This window comes from Bos indicus x Bos taurus, chromosome 7 (genome assembly GCF_003369695.1).
Source record: "Bos indicus x Bos taurus breed Angus x Brahman F1 hybrid chromosome 7, Bos_hybrid_MaternalHap_v2.0, whole genome shotgun sequence".
NCBI lineage: Eukaryota > Metazoa > Chordata > Mammalia > Artiodactyla > Bovidae > Bos > Bos indicus x Bos taurus.
The window spans coordinates 9,361,092-9,381,186 of NC_040082.1; the positions used below are offsets into that span (position 1 = coordinate 9,361,092).

Here is a 20,095-nt window from a genome sequence, read left to right on the forward strand (position 1 = left end):
GACGCTTTACTGTCTGAGCCACCAGGGAAGTTCTAGGGGCTGCCTGTGGCAGTGGAGACCTGCTGGATGTTCTTACAGCCTGATATGGGTCATGCATACTCAGAGCAATTGGCCCCAGACCGTGGGACCCTGGGAAGAACCAAGCTGCTTAGCCTCTCCGCAGGGTGCAGGCAGCAACCCATGTCTGCTCACAACCTGGTGGTGATCACCACCTCTGCGGTCTGGGCAGCATCAGTGCCGGTTTGTCTGCTGTTTCAGGCACTTTCCCTGGGTTTGGTAGTGGCTTGTTGTTGTCACTCAGTCATGTCTGACTCTTTGAGACCCATGGACTGTGGCACGCCAGGCTTCCCTGTCCTTCACCATCTCCCAGAGTTTGCTCAAACTCATGTCTATTGAGTCAGTGATGCCATCCAACCATCTCATCCTCTGTCATCCCCTTCTCCTCTTGCCTTCAGTCTTTCTCAGCATCAGGGTCTTTTCTGATGAGTCAACTCTTCATATCAGGTGGCCAAAGTGTTGGGGCTTCGGTGTCAGCATCCATCCTTCCTGTGAATATTCAGGGTTGATTTCCTTTAGGATGGACTGGTTTGATCTCCTTGCAGTCCAAGGGACTCTCAAGAGTCTTCTTCAGCACCACAATTTAAAACCATCAGTTCTTCAGTGCTCAGCCTTCTTTATGGTCCAACTCTCACATCTGTACATAACTACTGGAAAAACCATAGCTTTGACTATAAGGACCTTTGTCAGCAAAGCGATGTCTCTGCTTTTTAATAGACTGTCTAGGTTTATTATTAATTTTTTTCCAAGGAGCAAGCATCTTTTAATTTCATGGCTGCATTCACCATCTACAGTAATTTTGGAGCCCAAGAAAATAAAGTTTGTCCATGTTTTCATTTTTTTCACAACTCTTTGCCCTGAAGTGAAGTGATGACACCAGATGCCATAGTCTGGTAGCTTGCATTTCCTGCTGTGGAATTGTAAATTGCAGTCACGTGTAATTCTGCTTGGGGCTCTGACTGGTTTGGTTGGTTTTGGTGGCCGCTGGCAGGCGCTCACTCAGCTCTCACTGTCTGTGAGTGCAGAGTTAGGGTGTCCCAGTGACAAGGACCTCTTGCCCCTCTGAGATGCCCAGTCTTTTCCCTGACTCCCTGCACTGTGTCATCCCAGCTCCCTCAGAGAGTGGAAGCCAACCCAGGTCCTCTCCCTGAGGCCCAACACCCGCACCTGAGCCATGACACCCTGCTCTAACCTCTGCTGCAGGCGGAGACATCCAAGCCGCTTCTTGGTCGTGACGTCCATGTGGTGGATTCCGTCCGTTGTGCCTTCTGAGCGCCCACCACTGTGCTCCCCTCTGTGGTTCTGAAGCTTCCCCTGACCCCACCCGCAAGAGAGTTTCCTAGTATGAGGAAACTTTTCCTCCTTCAGGTCCCTGTCCCGAAATCCTTTGTCTCTTTTATTATCTTTATCTTTTGCCTTGTCTTGTTCTAAGGAGATTGGCTTGCCTTTTTGAAAGCTTGGCTGGTTCTGCCAGCATTCAGAACTTATTCTGTAGGTATTGTTCCACATACTGATGAATTTTTGATGTGTTTGTGGGGAGGAAGGTGATCTCGCCTTTTTATTTCTCAGCCATCTTCTCTCCTAACCCTGTATATTTTTCTTGATGTTCTTCAAGCATGTTGAAAATTTATTTAAACAAGCAAGTTGAAGCTCATTGATTACTTCCTCTGGGAAAAACAAAAAAACACCAAACCCCATAGAATACTCATATAATCAAAATGTCTACCAGATTATTACAACAAAATATTTTCCTAAAGGCAATTTATCTATTATAAAAAAGGAAGTAGGAGAAAACAGTAAAACAATAATGCATATACATGTGTTCAATTTTGCAGTGTATCAAGTAATAAGAGATCGATAGTCTAAGCTACTACTTCCAGGAAAGTAAATATTGAAATCAGGAATTATAATTCAAAGGTTTGACATGGCCAGGGAAATATCACAAATAATGCAGAGTTAGTCCCGTTATAAATACGGATTACCTGCCAAAATATCCGCCAACCTCTTATAGCATGAATATATACAATATTATTGTAGAGAATATTTTAAATACAAAATTTTAAGAATTATTTTTACGCATTGAATTTGCATCTGAAAATTTGATGACTATCAACCAGTTAAAGAATATTCAGAATTGGTGTTTTCGGGGCCCTGCTGCTGCTGCTGCTGTTGCTAAGTCACTTCAGTCATGTCCGACTCTGGCAGCCCACCAGGCTCCACCGTCCCTGGGATTCTCCAGGCAAGAACACTGGAGTGGGTTGCCGTTTCCTTCTCCAGTGCATGAAAGTGAAAAGTGAAAGTGAAATCTCTCAGTCGTGTCCGACTCTTAGCGACCCCATGGACTGCAGCCCACCAGGCTCCTCCGTCCATGGGATTTTCTAGGCAAGAGTACGTCTCATCAATCTGGAAATAATAAACCTTGATCTGACATCAAGAAAATGAAAATAGAATTAGCTGAAGTCATTGTTAAAATACAAATTCCTGGGTGCTACACTAGATTTAAAGTGAGAGGGTTAGGGATATATTTTTAACAAGTCTCTTAGTTCATTAATATAATATGATGAGTTTGTTTGTGTGTGTATGTTAGTCACTCAGTCATATTTGACTCTTTGTGACCCTGTGCACCATAGCCTGTCAGGCTCCTCTGTCCATGGGACTTTCAGGCAAAAATACTGGAGTGGGTAGCCATTCCCTCTCCTCCAGGGGATCTTTCTGACTCAGGAATTGAACTCAGGTCTCCTGCATTGTAAGTGGGTTCTTTACTGTTTGAGCCACCAGGGAAGCCCATGATGAAGTTAGAAAAGATGGATTTATTATGCCTAGCCTTTAAATGTAATATTTTTATAAAAGGTTTTATTTAATCAAACTTCAAGGTAACCATTTTCAGGTATCCAAATTGGAAAGAAAGAGGTAAAATTATCATTTTATGCAGATGATATATTATGATATGTAGAAAACCTTCAAAGAGTCCACACAAAAACTTCCAAAATTGATAAATGAATTCAGCAAGGTAGCAGGATACAAGTTTAACACACAGAAATCTGTTGTATTTCTTTGCACTAACAATGAAGTATCAGAAAGGAAAAGTAAAAAGACAATCCCTTTTAAAATTTCATTGCGAAAGTAAAATAAACCTGACAAAGGAAGTAAAAGACTTGTATTTTGAGAACTATAAAACATTGATAAAGAAAACAGAAGATAATTTAAAGAAATGGAGAGATATCCTATGGTCTTGGATTGGAAGAATTAATATTGTTAAAATGGCCATACTACCCAAAGCAATCTATAAATTTAATGCAGATACCTATCAAATTCCCTATTACATTTTTCACAGAACTAGAACAAATAATTCTAAAATTTATATGGAGATAAAAGATCTGGATCTTTATAAAAGATCCAGAGTTTCCAAAGCAGTCTTGACAAAAAAGAACAAAGCTGAAGGTATAACCTTCTCAGATTTCAGACAATATTGCAAAGCTACAGTGGTCAATACAGTGTGGTATTGGCAGAAAAGCAGATGTGGATTAATGGACAGAATGGAGAGCTTGGAAACACACACACATAGGGTTAGTTAATCTTTGACAAAGGAGGCAAGAGTATATAATGGAAAAAAGACAATCTTTTCAGTAGGAGATGTTGGGAAAGCTGAACAGTTGTATGTAAATCAATGAAATTAGAACATTCCCTCACATCTGACACAAAAATAAACTTAGTGGCTTAAGGAGTTAAATATAAGACATGACACTATAAAATTTCTAGAAGACAACATAGATAAGACATTCTTTAACATAAGGTGTAGCAATGTTTTCTTAGGTCAGTCTCCAAGTCAGTCAAAATAAAGGTGAAAATAAACAAATGGTGCCTAATCAAGCATATAAAATTTTACATAGCAAAGAAGACCATAAAGAAGACAAACAGACAACTATAGACCGAGAGAAAATAGTTGCAAATGATGTGAACAACAAGGGCTTAATTTCCAAAATATACCAATAGCTCATACAACTCAATAACAGAAAACAACCCAATCAAAAAATGGGCAGAAGACCTAAATTTCTCCAAAGAAAACATACAAATGTTCAATAGGCACGTGAAATATGCTCAACATCACTGATTATTAGAGAAATACAAGTCAAAACTACAATGAAGTATCCCCTCATACTGGTCAAAATGGCCATGATTAAAAAAAAAAAGAACTACAAGTATCAAATGCTGGAGAGAGTGTGGAGAAGAAGAAACCCTCCTGTACTGCTGGAAGGAATGTAAATTGGTACAGCCAGTGTAAATTGGTGGAGACAGTTTGGAGGTTCTTTAAAAAACTAAATTGATCCAGAGTCTACTCGTGAGCATTTATTCAGAGAAGACTCTAACTTGAAAAGATACTTGCTCCCCAATGTTGATATCTACATTATTTACAATAGCCAAGACAGGGAAGCAACTTAAATGTCTATCAATAGGTGAATAAGATAAAGAGGATGCAGGGTGTGTGTGTATGTGTGTGTGAATATATATATACACACGTACATGCAATGGAATAATATTCAGCCATTAAAAGAAAGAAACAATGGTTAGCTGTAGTAGTAACATGGATGAACCTAGAGAGTATCGCACTAAGTGAAGTAACTCAGAGAAAGACAAATGCCATATGACCATATATTGATTGATAAAATCAATATTGTGGTAAAAAAAAGGTGTATATATATATATATATATATATATATTTAAACTTTATTTTGTGTTGGAGTATAGCCGATTAACAATGCTGTGATAAGTTTCAGTTGAACAGAGAAGGGATTCAGCCATGCATACACATGTAACCATTCTCCCCCAAACTCCTGTCCCATCCAGGCTGCCATGTAACACTGAGCAGAGTTCCCTGTGCTATATAGTAGGCCCTTTTTGGTTATCCATTTTAAATATAGCAATATTATACATGTCCATCGCGAATGCCCCAACTATACCTTCCCTCAATCCTTCCCTCCAGCAACCATAATTCATTTTCTAAGTCTGTGAGTGTCTTTCTGTTTTGTAAGTAAGTTCATTTGTATTGTTTCTTTTTAGATCCCACATGTGTGGGATGTCATAGGATACTCTTCTCTGTCTGACATCACGCAGTACCACAGTCTCTAGGTCCATCTGTGTTGCCTACAAATGACATTATGTCCTTCTTTTTAATGGCTGAGTAATATGTCATTGCATATATGGACCACATATTTTGATGCTGTCATGTTTTGAAGCTGTAATGTTTCATATGGGCATCCTAGGTGGCTCAGTGGTAAAGGATCCACTTGCCAGTGCAGGAGATGCAGAAGACCCAAGATCTATCCCTGGGTTGGGAAGATCTCCTGGAGGAAGAAATGGCAACCCACTCTAATATTGTTACCTGAAAACTCCCACAGACAGAGGAGCCTGGCAGGCCAGTCCATGGGATTGCAAAGGAGTCAGGCACACCTGAGTGATTGAGCAGGCATCCAATGGTTCATGTATTTTCTTTAATAGTATATGTCTTTTAAATATCTTAATTATATTCTAAGTATTTTTAAGTATAATAAAGTGAAGAAGGAAGGTTACGTTCAGTTCGGTTCAGTCACTCAGTCGTGTCCAACTCTTTGCGACCCCATGAATCGCAGCACGCCAGGCCTCCCAGTCCATCACCATCTCCCGGAGTTCACTCAGATTCATGTCCATCGAGTCAGTGATGCCATCCAGCCATTTCATCCTCTGTTGTCCCCTTCTCCTCCTGCCCCCAATCCCTCCCAGCATCAGAGTCTCTTTAGGCAAATATAACTTATGAAATTTATATTATTAGCTAACATCTTGATAAATTCACCATCTTATTTTATTTTTTCCCTAAAGATACTTGCTTAACAGCAAAGAATAAAGGCAGCTGTAGCACTTCAAGTTCTCCACTTTTCTACTACTTGTATGTCTTTATTTTGGGACAACTGTTTCTGGGAACAGGAGGAACTCCTCTGTATACCCTGGGAACAGCCTTTATTGATGACTCTGTGCCCATCCACAAATCTTCTCTCTATATAGGTAAGTTTGCTGCTAATACTCAGTGTCATTTCATGTTATTGCTTATTTAATTTATAAGTAATGTACAGCATACACTTTTAAAGAAGTTAGTTGTGATTTCATAAGTATTTACACTAGGTAAATGCAATATTACTTTTTTTTGTTTAACTATTTGCTGAAGTACCATGTCCTTCAGTTGAATGTGGTTGATTTTTATCGGCATCCTCCTTTCTCTCCTGTGCTGGGCATTTCAAGCCTTCCTGGAAGTGCCATCCAAGAAGTAGGTCATCTGGATTGCTGGAATGCTTCCCAGGCTAATGTACACAGGTGTGGGGGTAGAGTTCTGCTGTTCTGTGTGACTTACTTCATCCTACATGGAATTGACTAAAGCAACAAAAGAAACCACACAGTGGTACTCAGAAACTTCTGTGGAGTTGTCCATTTCAGATTAATGCTTTTTACATATGACTCAGTATTTTCCCTTTGTGATCTAATTCTTGACAGCACAAGTTTCTCTTAAATTCCATCCCTGGAGTTCCTGGAAGGTAGAGCTGACTAAACCATGCATGGCCTACATCCAAATTAATGTGTAATATATTTACATGTGAGTTTTCACTTTATCGAGGTTTCCCTAGTGGCTCAGGTGGTTAAAGAATCTGCCTGCAGTGCAGGAGACCTGGGTTCAATTCCTGGTCAGGAAGAGCCCCTGGAGAAGGGAATGACTCCTTATTCTCTTACTGGAATGGCTCCAGTATTCTTGCCTGGAGAATTCCAGGGACAAAGGAGCCAGCGGGCTATAGTCCATGGGGTCTCAAAGAGTCAGACACAACTGAGCGACTGACACTTTCACTTTCACTTTATCTGTATACTCACATGTAGGGGACTTTGTCCACTTGGACTGCTCAAAGAGAATACTATAGACTAGTTGGCTTACAAACAATAAAAATTTATTTCTCACAGTCCTGGAGGTTGGCAAGTACAAGATCATGGTGTCCAGAGATTTAGTATCTGGTGAGGGTCCATTTCTTGATTCGTGGGCAGCTGCCTTTTAGCTGTGGCAGAGGGGACAAGTGAGGTCTCTGAGGCCTTCTTTTAAGGGCACTAATCCTGTTCTGAGGGCTTAACTCTTATGACCTAATCCCTTCCCAGAGGCCCCACCTCCAAATGCAACTGCATTGGGAATTGGGTTTCAACATATGAATTTTGGGGCGACATCAACTTTCAATGTTTAAAGAGACCTGTTGCCATAGTCACTGGAAGTCACTTGTGTTCAGTGTAGCCCTGAATCTCTGATACAGAAACCACTACACTTCTACCTGTTCGCTTGCTTTGCTTTGGTCTTTGCACAAGATCTGATGCTCTCTCATACATTCTGGCTGATCTGTACAACTCCACTTAACAAATTTAACAGTGCTTTTATTTCAGCTAGCTACCAGTGCTGCTTTTCAGTCTTCCAGTTCACAGATTTTCTCTCTGAGGTCCTCTTCTAATCAGTGCTTCTCATAAAACAATTTCAGTCTTTATATTTTAGTAACACACAAAATACGAAGTTTTTCAAAGATTGTTTAAGAATGGAAGGGTGGGGTGAAGGCCCAAGAGACCATCCCAGATTTTATATTCCCTGGGACTGACAGTGTTCAGGGCTACAGTGTATTACAGCAGAAGGATACAAAGGAGAATCAGCAAAGGGAAAAGGCGCCTAGGGTAAAGTGCATACACAACCATGCACAAGCTTCAAGCACCCACTTGCCCCTAGTGGAGCCACAGAGGCCAAAATTAATTCCTTCAGCCAGGAGTTGTAAGAGCATATATGAAATGTTTTCTGCCAGCTACGTTAATTAGAGATTCAATGCTCAAGGATTTTACTGGGAATTGGCCGTATAGGAACCCTCTGACTTGCACATAAGAAAGTTCTAGACTCTCAGAAGGAATACATGTGTTTGGAAAAACCTCATTGTTTGTACAAACAGTTTCAGCACAATGATCCACCTTTATATGGGAATGGTGGCATCCCTCTGGACACTTAAGATCCCAGATGCAAATCCAGGGTCAACCTCACAAGCACGGTCTTTCTAAAGATTACAGCCACAAAGCCTGCTACTGTAACTCTTTTCAGTACTGTAGGAATTCACTGAATGGTAATTTTTGAGAGTAAAGAAAAAAAAAAAAAAAAAAAGTAATAAAACTGGGAAACTCATTTAATTTGTTTTCAATGTCAGGTAACTGATTCTTTTCATTGGATACTTAGGTTTTGTTGAGTGAAATCCTTTCTTAAGCTTTTTAATGTTTATACATTTCCCCATTTCCAAAATCTTCCCCCATTCTTTCTTTGTTTTACAATAGTATCTGTTACTGATAGGATGCCTCCCTCTATGTGAAACAGTTTTAGGCAGCAAGGCAAAAATGGGGAAAATGAAAACAGTCAAAATTTGGTACCTATTAGAATGATGGGAAAATTGTAGTCACACAGCATGTTTAACCTCACAGCCATCTCCATGCCATTCACTCATTATGTCTTTGTCTTTAAATGCTTTTTGGAGTTTACAATTTTTGTCCTTTAATTAAACTTTTAAGTTCATTAAATCTTATTTTGTGTTAAAATCATATTTTATTTCTCCCCTCTATTAACTTCCTAGGTATATGCTCTTTTATTGTTCATCTACTAATTACCTTATATGCAAACTTGATTTTATGAAATTCTAATGTTAATTGATACTTTTATCACATTCCTGATCATCACATAATCTTAAAACCTTTGAACTTTATTCTTGTCCCAGCATTTAGTCAGTTCTTTCTGTGTCCTGTGATCCCTTCTATATTTAAGCTCCTGAAATAAGTATTATTAATGATTTATTTGGGATTCCTAGGTGGCACCAGTGGTAAAGAACCTGCCTGCCAATGCAGGAGATGTAAGAGATGTGGGTTCGATCCCTGCATTGGGGAGACCCGCTTGAGGAGGACCTGGCACCCTACTCCAGTATTCTTTCCGGGAGCATCCCATGGACAAAGGAGCCTGGCGAGTCATGGCCCATAGGGTCGCAGAGTCAGACACGAACTGAAGCAACTTAGCAACAGCAGCATCAGCAGTGCTTTATTTAAAAATCATTTTCCTTTAACTTGAAGAACAATTTTAAGTCAGTAAGTTAGAAATTATATTAATAATCATAGGAAAGGAGTAGAAGTGAACACAGTAGAATAGTGCTTTTAAAGTACTGAGAGAACATTAATGGGCAGTTAATCTTCTGTTTCCAGTGAAAATACTCATTTTTAGATGGAAAAATAAGAGAATTCAGCACAAGCAGACTGTTCCAATATATTAACTTCAGCTTTATTATCTCTTCTCCTATTCCAGTTACCTGTATGCTAGGCCTTTTTTTTTTTTTTTTAATGTATTATTTGTCCTTTAATGTCCTTTCTATACTTTCTATCTTTATTTTTTCTTGTGTCTTGATAAATATTTACTGATTTAATAATATATTTTCCAGTTTCATAATAACAAGTTTAGTTCTAAGTAAGCTACTGTAGATCCTTTTCATGTTTGTTTTGACAGATGTATTCTATAGTTCTAGAATTTTTTTGAGAATCACTACACATGTCTTTTAATAACTTGCTGCTGCTGCTGTTAAGTCAATTCAGTCGTGTTCGACTCTGTGCGACCCCATAGACAGCAGCCCACCAGGCTCCCCCGTTCCTGGGATTCTCCAGGCAAGAACACTGGAGTGGGTTGCCATTTCCTTCTTCAATGCATGAAAGTGAAAAGTCAAAGTGAAGTCGCTCAGTCATGTCCGATTCTTAGCGACCCCATGGACTGCAGCCTACTATGCTATGCTAAGTCACTTCAGTTGTGTCCAACTCTGTGTGACCCCATAGACGGTAGCCTACCAGGCTCCCCTGTCCCTGGGATTCTCCAGGCAAGAACACTGGAGTGGGTTGCCATTTCCTTAGGCTCCTCCATCCATGGGATTTTCCAGGCAAGAGTACTGGAGTGGGGTGCCATTGCCTTCTCTCTCATATGCCAGAACACTGAAATGCGATGCCTTTTATCTAATTTCAGGGATTGCATTTATTTGAAGCTAAGCTGCACTTATGCTGTGAACCAGTCTACCTCTAACTGATCCTCGCTTTTAGAGTATAACCTCCTTGGGGCCAACTTAAAATGTAGGGCAGGGAAACTTTACAAGATACACTTTGAGCTGCATCATTTGTATCCCTACTTCCTAAAGCCTAGCAAGGGACAGTTTCCCCTTCCAGTGCCTCTTGTAGAATCAACCAGTGTACTCAGGAAAAAAAAAAAAAAATCAGCCTTGATTTTTGTTAAATATCTCTTTTCTTCAGAATCTTAACACAGTGATCCTTCACTATTTTTATCTCTTTGCCTTCAAGTATATATTTAAAAATAATGTTTATAATTTTTAAAAGTTTTTCTTAGTGGGCAATTTGGTTGGAAACACTAGTCTACCTAGTCCATCTACCATTCTTATAAATGTATCTATCTAAACCCAATTGGATTTAATTTATAAAAAAGATCTATCACTAAAGATAATTTGGGAATCATCAATTTCCAACATTTTAAATCATGTATTTCTATCCATAAAAGTTTTGTGAACATGAATCTTACATATACTTAAAATTTTCTACTAACACATTTTTTACATTTAAAAATATATGTTAGTCACTAAGTCGTGCCGAACTCTTTTGGTGACCCAATGGACTGTAGCCTCCCAGGCTCCCCTATTCATGGGATTTCCTGGGCAAGAACACTGGAGTGGGTTGCCATTTCCTTCTCCAGGGGATCTTTCCTACACAGGGACTGAACCCACATCTCCTGCATTGGCACATGGATTCTTTACCACTGAGCCACCAGGAGAGCCCATAGATAAATAAAAGTCTTATATGTTTTCAGATCATCTTGCATGACCTCTACTTTGGAGCCTTAATCTAGTACATAAATCATTTTTGCCACTGATGTCTGCTTCACTTTGTGTTTGGTATATTCCTTTCCTTTCATGTATAGGAATGAGAATTTCAGTAGTTAATAATCATTTCAGAAGGTGGTGCCATATGAGGATATAATTTTTTGTATGAACAATTTTTTAATAAAAAGTAAAAAGTTGTGTATGGCAAAATTTTAAATATCAGTTAAAATGGGAGATTCACTAAGAGCAAGAGTTTACTGGTATACTTTTAAGAAGCAGACTAATGACCAAATCCAGGTTTTAAATCAGCTGCCATAGTCCAAAATAAAGAATGCTTTTGGAATGTGTACAGCAGGCTACAGTCCATAGGGCCGCAAAGAGTCAGACACGACTGAAGCAACTTAGCATGCATGTATGCACAGAAGATAAAAGGCTTCTCATTTCACATTGCTTTCTTCCATGAGCATTGTAGACAATAATTACCATCACTGTTCACAGAGGGTAATGGTAGATGGAGACTACCCCTGCTGTGAGTTCACATAATAGAGCTTTCCATATATTTATAATTATTGGATTTGTTGCAGTCATTATTGTAGTCTAAAAAATTTTATATAGATTCATGTATTTGAAGCTCCTTGACAGTGATACCACTCAAATGGCGTTTTTTTAGTTAAATGTGTAATTTTGATATAATTTGAATCATTTTGTTTTTCTATAGTAAAATATTTGTCTTTCTTAACTTGTCAGACATTCAAAGCAAAATTGCACCGATGATCATGTTCAGTGTCTTTGCTTTTTTCTAGGAATTGGCTATGCCATGTCAATTCTAGGCCCTGCTGTTGGCTACGTGCTGGGAGGACAGTTGCTGACCCTGTACATTGATGTTGATTTGAAACACAGGCAAGGCGATATCTATGTTTCTTTTATTTAGATTTATATTATTATTTTAATCATGTTAGTACCACAGACAGAGCATTCTTATAGTATTTCTTCAGACTATCATGAGGGATTTTTCTGGAAAAAAAACTGAATACACACAATTTTTATGTAGTATTTTGGCTGTGTTGCTTCATGAATTAATGCCACATCATCACTTGGTAAGTGATGACTAAGTGATGATAAATAAGGATGACTAATAGTTAGCTGGTCTTATTTTTCAAAATATACAACCAAGATGCTATGCATTGTTCAAAACTAATAGTTAAAATTAGTTGTGCTTTCAGTAGATGTTGCTGTGGGTAGATAGCCTGAAAGAGTCTTAATAGTTTATGGTTCTCAGACAAAGTGCTGTAGTAGCTCTGATAATAGCATAGAGATAACAGTTGTTCAGCTTTAACAATTGTGACAGTGGAGGATAAGAATAGATAATGTTTATTTATCCCATACTATGTTTCAGACAATATAGGTATTTTTGTGTATATAAGATATGTATAATATAGGTTTTGTGTATATAAAAATATATATATATATAAAACTTTGTTTTACATGCCATTTTATTTAATCCTCTTACTTATCTTATAAGGTAGTTGATATACAGAACTGGGTAAGTGGCCAAGGCATGAAATGAAGTAGGTCTTTTTGACTCTGAAACCCCCTTCTTACCCACTGAGTTACCTTCTCCTTTTCTTGAATAGAGAAATTAGTAACCTTTGATGAGGGCATGTTATCTCATTTTACTGTAACTACACAGTCCTTTGCGTGACTGTGAACAATGAATAAGGAAATATAGTCACAGCATATGATCTGTTCTTTAGCTATTAGTCCCAGGTTAATCTTTTAGAGACTGTAGCTTAATAAAAACATTCAGAGGTTGTACTATGTAACGATACTGTTGTATGCAGTCCTAGGTTAATCTTTTAGAGACTATCTAAAAGGTTTGGAGAGGAAGTCCTGGAGTAGAGAGCTGGACTTTCATTTTGGTGGGGTGAAATGAGTTATCGGAATAGTGTGTTTTAGGGGAAAGCCTGTTGATATAAAAATGTGACAACCATTTTAAGAAACTGTTAATGTATATCACTTTAAGCAGAATTTTTACATTCAAATGAATGCCACAATTGAAGCACAGTATATTGGCTTTTAACAAAAATTGGTGATTTGCTGTGAGATGTATTTAGTGTTCTGTACTATATTATCTATATCTATATTATAATATCTACATATTATAATATTTAAAGAAGAAAAAGTTAACCAAGATTGAAGAATGTTCAGAAATTCAATGTATGCCTTCAAATAGTTAACATACTTACATTTACTATTAAATAGCTAAAACTTTTATGTTGTATTTGTCGTGTGAAATACTTGTAGGCCATTTATGCCTGCTATCCATTGGGATTCTTCAAAATGGTTCCACTTGAAATTTTGAATAATATAGTTTCTTTGTATATGCATTTGAATTATAAATTATGTAGTTATCAGGGCTGAGTTCTAATTAACAAGAGAGAATTGACGTCTGCCTCTTGTTTTTCTGTCACACAGCATTGATATCACTGAGGATGACCCTCGATGGCTGGGGGCATGGTGGATTGGATTTCTTATATCTTGGCTGCTTGCTTGGTCTTTGATAATACCTTTTTCTTGCTTTCCAAAACATTTACCAGGTAAAAATATCTTCTTTAAAATCAGAGAGTTTTATTCCAATGCTAGGCCAAGTGGTGCTTCCTAAATGATTAATAAGAACCCTGGGAATTAGTAAGAACTCTGGGAAATTCAATGTTGTTTTTTTTTTTTCACATAGAATGTCAGTTGTCTGCTTATGCAAACTTTTGAATATGCCTCTATTTTAGGAGATATTGGGTAACAATCTTAATATTCATGGCTTTTGTTGTTTTTTCATTAATATCTAGTAAAACTGTACATATTCACCTTTTTATTAAATACTTGCTAAATTTGTAACTTATGTGTTATAGGAATCTTGTTTTATGTTTATGTAAGATATAATATCTTTTAAACTGTTAGTTTGTATTTAGTTAGTAACTTCAGGACCCAATCTGCGTTAAATTATTGATGTTAGTTATTGGTTAAGGATAATACAAATACTTTTTTTTTTTCAGTTGTCACCAAAGTTATGCTGTAGTATACTTATTTCCCACCAAATTTCAATACTAAAAATTTGTACAAAAAACAAAAGATTAATGGAAAAAATATCCATTCCTTTCTCTGTGAGATTTTACTTCTTTATAATTGTGTGGTTCATAAACATATCTATAGAAGTATTTTTCTCTAGGCTGAAGACATTTCATTGTTTCTACTGTTATATGTACAAGAATAGATGATTAACTTTTGGAAACAGGCAAAAGAAAAGTAGGAAGAGTAGCAGTTGATGGACTCATTGATTTTTTTCTACCCTGGGCCATTCAGCTTCTGTTTCCACATAGTGACTTTTCTCAACTTTATTCACAGTACTGTTATTAAAAATTAAAGGACATGATAATAGTAAATATTATTTCACCTAGAAACTGTGTTAGAATTAGAGTAAAAGAAAAAAGCTTTTAACTCACTTTGTTTAATGTGTAAATGATGAGACAGAATCATTTGAAAGCAAGAAGATAGAGTGAGTATATTCACTACTTTTTTAGGTACAGCAAAAATTCAAGAAGGAAAAGTTTCCCAAACTCATCAGAGTGCTTCCTTACAAGCTACAGATGGTAATTTTGGACAAAGTTTTAAAGATTTTCCAGCTGCTCTAAAGGTACAGTGTGTACACACACACACACTCATACACACACACGTACTCCACACACAAATACATATGTATATATATATCAGTATCAGTATCAGTTCAGTCACTCAGTCATGTCCGACTCTCTGTGACCCCATGAACCGCAGCACTCCAGGCCTCCCTGTCCATCACCAACTCCTGGAGTTTACCCAAACCCATGTCCATTGAGTCGGTGATGTCATCCAACCATCTCATCCTCTGTTGTCCTCTTCTCCTCCTGCCTTCAATCTTTCCCAGCATCAGGGTCTTTTCAAATGAGTCAGCTCTTCACATCTGGTGGCCAAAGTATTGGAGTTTCAGCTTTAACATCAGTCCTACCAATGAACACCCAGGACCGATCTTCTTTAGGATGGACTGGTTCGATCTCCTTGCAGTCCAAGGGACTCTCAAGAGTCTTCTCCAACAACACAGTTCAAAAGCATCAATTCTACGGCACTCAGCTTTCATTATAGTCCAAGTCTCACATCCATATATGACTACTGGAAAAACCATAGCCTTGACAAGACGGACCTTTGTTGGCAAAGTAATGTCTCTGCTTTTGAATATGCTGTCTAGATTGGTCATAACTTTCCTTCCAAGGAGTAAGCGTCTTTTAATTTCATGGCTGCAATCACCATCTGCAGTGATTTTGGAGTCCAGACAAATAAAGTCAGCCACTGTTTCCACTGTTTCCCCATCTATTTGCCATGAAGTGATGGGACTGCATGCCATGATCTTAGTTTTCTGAATGTTGAGCTTTAAGCCAACTTTTTCACTCTCCTCTTTCACTTTTATCAAGAGGCTCTTTAGTTCTTCTTCACTTTCTGCCATAAAGGTGGTGTCATCTGCATATCTGAGGTTATTGATAAAAATGTAAAACAAATGTTAATAAACAGTATACCCATACACACAAGTATTATCACAAAGCATTCTTGCTTGCTTATTTACTGTAGTTCTAGCTCTTATACAGCCTTCTCCAGATTTAATTGTATTGTGCTTTGAGTAAATGAAAAGTATTCCTCAGTAGAATGGTTGGAAGAACATGAGTTATCTTATTGGCAATATCAATATTCAGTAGTTACTCCTTAGCATGTAGTCCATTATCCCATATATCATATGTAATGGGTGGATCAATTACCAATGAATTGTAACTGTTCTTGAGAATGCCAAACCAGTATTTTTTCCTTTGTGGAAAAAGTGGCAGTTAGAGGTTACTTCTTTTGAATTTGAGGTTAAAGAAACAATAGTGTTATATGGTCTATTTTATTAAACTTGGCAGAGTATTCTGTTTAGCATCATAAAAGTTTTGTACATAAGGGAGTTTATAATTTTACCTTTTCAAGATTTGAAGTTATTTACTTTTCATTATTTTTTTTTCCTCCTCAAATGAAAGCCTTAAAATATTTTTACTTCATTCATCCTACCTGTTAACTCTCCTTCCTCCCCTCCCATATAGGCACATTCTTGTGTTTTGCTGTGATTGTTTATAATTTTAAATTCCAACAACTGTTATTTTCTTTTATAGTAGTTTTGTTTTATTTCATATGTTTCTATTTAAATTTATTTTTATTAATTCTCACATGTATTACCTCAAGACTCATTACTCACCAATGCTTTTTTTAATCCTTATGTTCTCATGCTTGAATATCTCAATTCTGATTCAAATCTCTATAGATACAGCATTTTATCACTGTTTTCTCAGATAGGATGCCATCTAAGTATCCTTGAATATCAGAATGATATTTCTAACTGTATGAATACTTTTAGATCATACTTCTTTAATTTTCATTGTAAGTTGATAGTGTTTGGCTTCTTTCGAGTTAAATATGATGGAGTTGAGAAGTTTCAAGTTTATGTGATACTTAATTATCCTTTCCATCTGCCAATTTGTGAATTTCTCTTTGATTTCAGGAACTTTACTAGGTCCTATGAGTCTATCATTTTTCATTAATGCTTACTAGGAATCCATTACCTTTTTCAATCTGAAAGCTTAAATATTTTCTAGTTACTATTCTAAAAAACTATTGCATTTCTTCATTCAGGTGCTTTTTCCCTTTTGTCATTCTTGTTATTTTTGTGTTGCATCATCTGGCTCTGACTTCTGAATCTTTTATCCTGCCTTATTGTGCCTCCTCTGTGTGTGTGTATTGCTTAGTTATGGATTTTTTTTTTTGCATTGAATGTTCCAGAACTATACTTTGTAGTTTTTCACTTTATAGTTACATATGGTGAAATAAGTGAATCTCTCTACTCTCCTCCGGTAGATTAATAGATTCTGAGAACACCAGCAATATAGACCCTTGTTTAAAATTGCTTAACTCTATACCCAACTATGGAGAAGGCAATGGCAACCCACTCCAGTACTCTTGCCTGGAAAATCCCATGGGTGGAGGAGCCTGGTAGGCTGAAGTCCATGGGGTTGCGAAGAGTCAGAGACGACTGAGCGACTTCACTTTCACTTTTCACTTTCATGCATTGGAGAAGGAAATGGCAACCCACTCCAGTGTTCTTACCTGGAGAATTCCAGGGATGGGGGAGCCTGGTAGGCTGCCGTCTATGGGGTCGCACAGAGTCGGACACGACTGAAGCGATAAGGAAATACCCAACTAAGGTTCTTAACTACTAATTGCTTCACTTGTGGAGCGAAACTACAAGTATGATACTTAGGAACCACTCTCATCTCTGCTCACAGTCAATTATTCATTTATTGACTGTAGGAATTCAGAACACAATAAAAAAATTGAGTAAGACGTAGATTTATTATGTGGAGATTTATAGTAAGACTGGGGAAGGGAACTTTCCAAACCAGCTTTCACCTCCTTTCCCTGGTCCCTTGCTTGTGATCAGGGCACATTCACCCTACTGATTAATTATGTGTCAATTTTCTAGGTGCTCTATGTATAAATTTTATCAACATTTATATACAAGGCTATCAATAATCAATATTTGTATTTTTGTGCTAAAGGAAATGCTGAAATTTTAGAAATAATTGTATTTATTTAAAATGTGCTATTTCATCAGGGAACTTACCATTCTAGTGCTACATTTTGCAGTATAATCATAGTTATTCATTTGGTGAACTGTATTTTTTCTTTAGAATTTGATGAGGAATACTGTCTTTATGTGTTTAGTTCTATCAACTTGTTCAGAAGCCTTAATTACTACTGGATTTGCTACCTTTTTACCTAAATTTATAGAAAATCAGTTTGGATTGTCTTCTAGCTCTGCAGCTACTCTTGCAGGTAAAACATTTTCTTTTGTTGTAACTTTAATAATTTTATTTTACCACATTAGATGTGTATTAAATTTTACGTGTGTAAAATTTTGGATGCTGCTGCTGCTTAGTCACTTCAGTCGTGTCTGACTCTGTGCGACCCTGTGGACTGTAGGCCTCCAGACTCCTCTGTTCAAGGAATTCTCCAGGCAAGAAGACTGGAGTGGGTTGCCATGTCTTCTCCAGAGAATCTTCCCAGCACAGGGATTGAACCCTGGTCTCCTGCATTGCAGGCAGATTCTTTACCACTGAGCCACCAAGGAAGCAAAATTTTGGATAGCCACTTGTTGAAGTTTATACTGACTTTGATATGTTTCCGATTTTCTGATATGAGACAATTTGTTGTATGAATTTGAGAGCTACAGAGGCTATATACATATTAATCTTAATATTCAAAGCATTAATTTTATTAACTTCTCATTTTAATATGACTATTATTATTTCTAAATGACATGAATGCTTCATATGTTAGAACCAGAGTAGTACTTGTTTTTGATGTTTTCCAATTTTTGGTATGAGGGAAGTAGAAGGTACCATTTTCTATTGGGTTAAAATGGTATAAATTTTATTAAAATTATATAAAAATCGACTGAGTGACTAACACACACATATAAAAATTATAGTTTTAAAATAGTATAATTTTTGGTATAAATTACTGAGTATACTTGTATGTTTTCTCACTGTCTGTATCTTTTTTCTCATTAGGGACTGTTTTAATTCCTGGAGCTGCTCTTGGTCAGATTTTAGGTGGTGTTCTTGTTTCGAAATTCAAAATGACGTGTAAAAACATAATGAAGTTTGCTTTGCTCACATCTGTAATTTCACTTGTACTGACTTTTGTGTTTGCTTATGCCAACTGTGAAAATGAGCCATTTGCGGGTGTGTCTGAATCATATAATGGGTAAATATATTTCATTGCTTTTTGATATCAATATCAGAGTAATAAACTGTGTGTGTATTTCCAAGTGTATGCTTTCTTAAAGAAAATGATGAGTAATTGGCTTAAAAAAAATTGGAAGGCTGCTTTTCCTATGTAAGAATATGTAGTTTTTCTATTTAGTTTCAGTAATTGATATCATATTAAAAGTTGGATATTTTCAGGAAGAACTTAAGGAACAACTGTTCTGTACTGAGTACTATGCTCAGGGATACAAAGATCAATATTACAGAATCTTTGTCCATAGTGGATTCAACATCCTAGGGAGAATTTCATGTTATATGTTCCTGTTGATTTAAATTTTGAAACACCTTATGATGAAATTCTTTCATTAGGTAGATTTAACATAGAGCAGGAGAGAAATTAAAATGAAGCTAGAACTAGGTGATGGTAATCATTGTTGTATTTACTTTAGAAGTTTGTTTTAAAGAAATAAGTTCTCGTTTTTCTGACCTATAAACATGTTTCTGCCTTTAACTGGTTTGACTATTTTATCTTTCTTTGCCTGGTTTATTCTGCTTTGAAATTGTAATCCACAAGTAGAGGATCAGGGCATTGTTCAGCAGAGTGTTTTATAGCCCACAGTACTGCTTTAATTGTTTGAATATATGTGTTTGAGACTGTTGAAGGGGATGGTGCACCAGGTCAGGAACTCTATAATTCTGTATTAATATAGATTCAGATAACATAAATATAGAGAAAAATTTGTCAGTAACATTTATCATGATTTGTAGCTAATGTTTATGTCTGTCATTCTATTAATGAAAAATGGCGAATCTTCTAAAGCAGTGTTTGGTTCAGCTTTATTACCATTATTCAGCATTTATTGACTGCTTCCTCTGGTAGACTTTTACAGCAAAATTCCTACTCTAAAGGATTTTCCTGGGTAGCTGCATAGATTGGGAGACAGAACAGTGAATGAAAAGTGTGTTAGGTGTTGAGCAATATAAAGGGCTATGGAATTCAGAAGAGAGCTTTTCAGTTTCTTTAATTTAGATTTAGGTAGGGCTTCATGGCACAATAGAGAAATAGGGCTAATATATCCTCTTAAATATACAAAAAGTTTGAGAGAGAAAGATTTGGAGAGAGGGAATGCAGAGGAATATGTTAAGCCAAAGCATACATTCTAGAAAGTGAAGGCTCGGTTCAGGTACTGGTTTGAATGGGACTTAAGTCATGTGTCTGGACATAGGAGGGGA

The 20,095-nt window shown here is 37.0% G+C and overlaps 1 protein-coding gene across 1 annotated transcript in view; it reads left to right on the forward strand.

The window, feature by feature from the left end:
* Window positions 1-20,095, forward strand: part of SLCO4C1 (solute carrier organic anion transporter family member 4C1) — an 84,952-nt gene that overhangs the window by 48,216 nt on the left and 16,641 nt on the right. Inside the window, exons 3-8 of the mRNA XM_027545527.1 lie at window positions 5,911-6,093; window positions 11,792-11,888; window positions 13,464-13,585; window positions 14,564-14,676; window positions 17,783-17,927; window positions 18,665-18,860. Of these exons, the coding sequence (XP_027401328.1) occupies window positions 5,911-6,093; window positions 11,792-11,888; window positions 13,464-13,585; window positions 14,564-14,676; window positions 17,783-17,927; window positions 18,665-18,860 (856 nt within the window). The remainder of the gene's footprint in view (window positions 1-5,910; window positions 6,094-11,791; window positions 11,889-13,463; window positions 13,586-14,563; window positions 14,677-17,782; window positions 17,928-18,664; window positions 18,861-20,095) is intronic.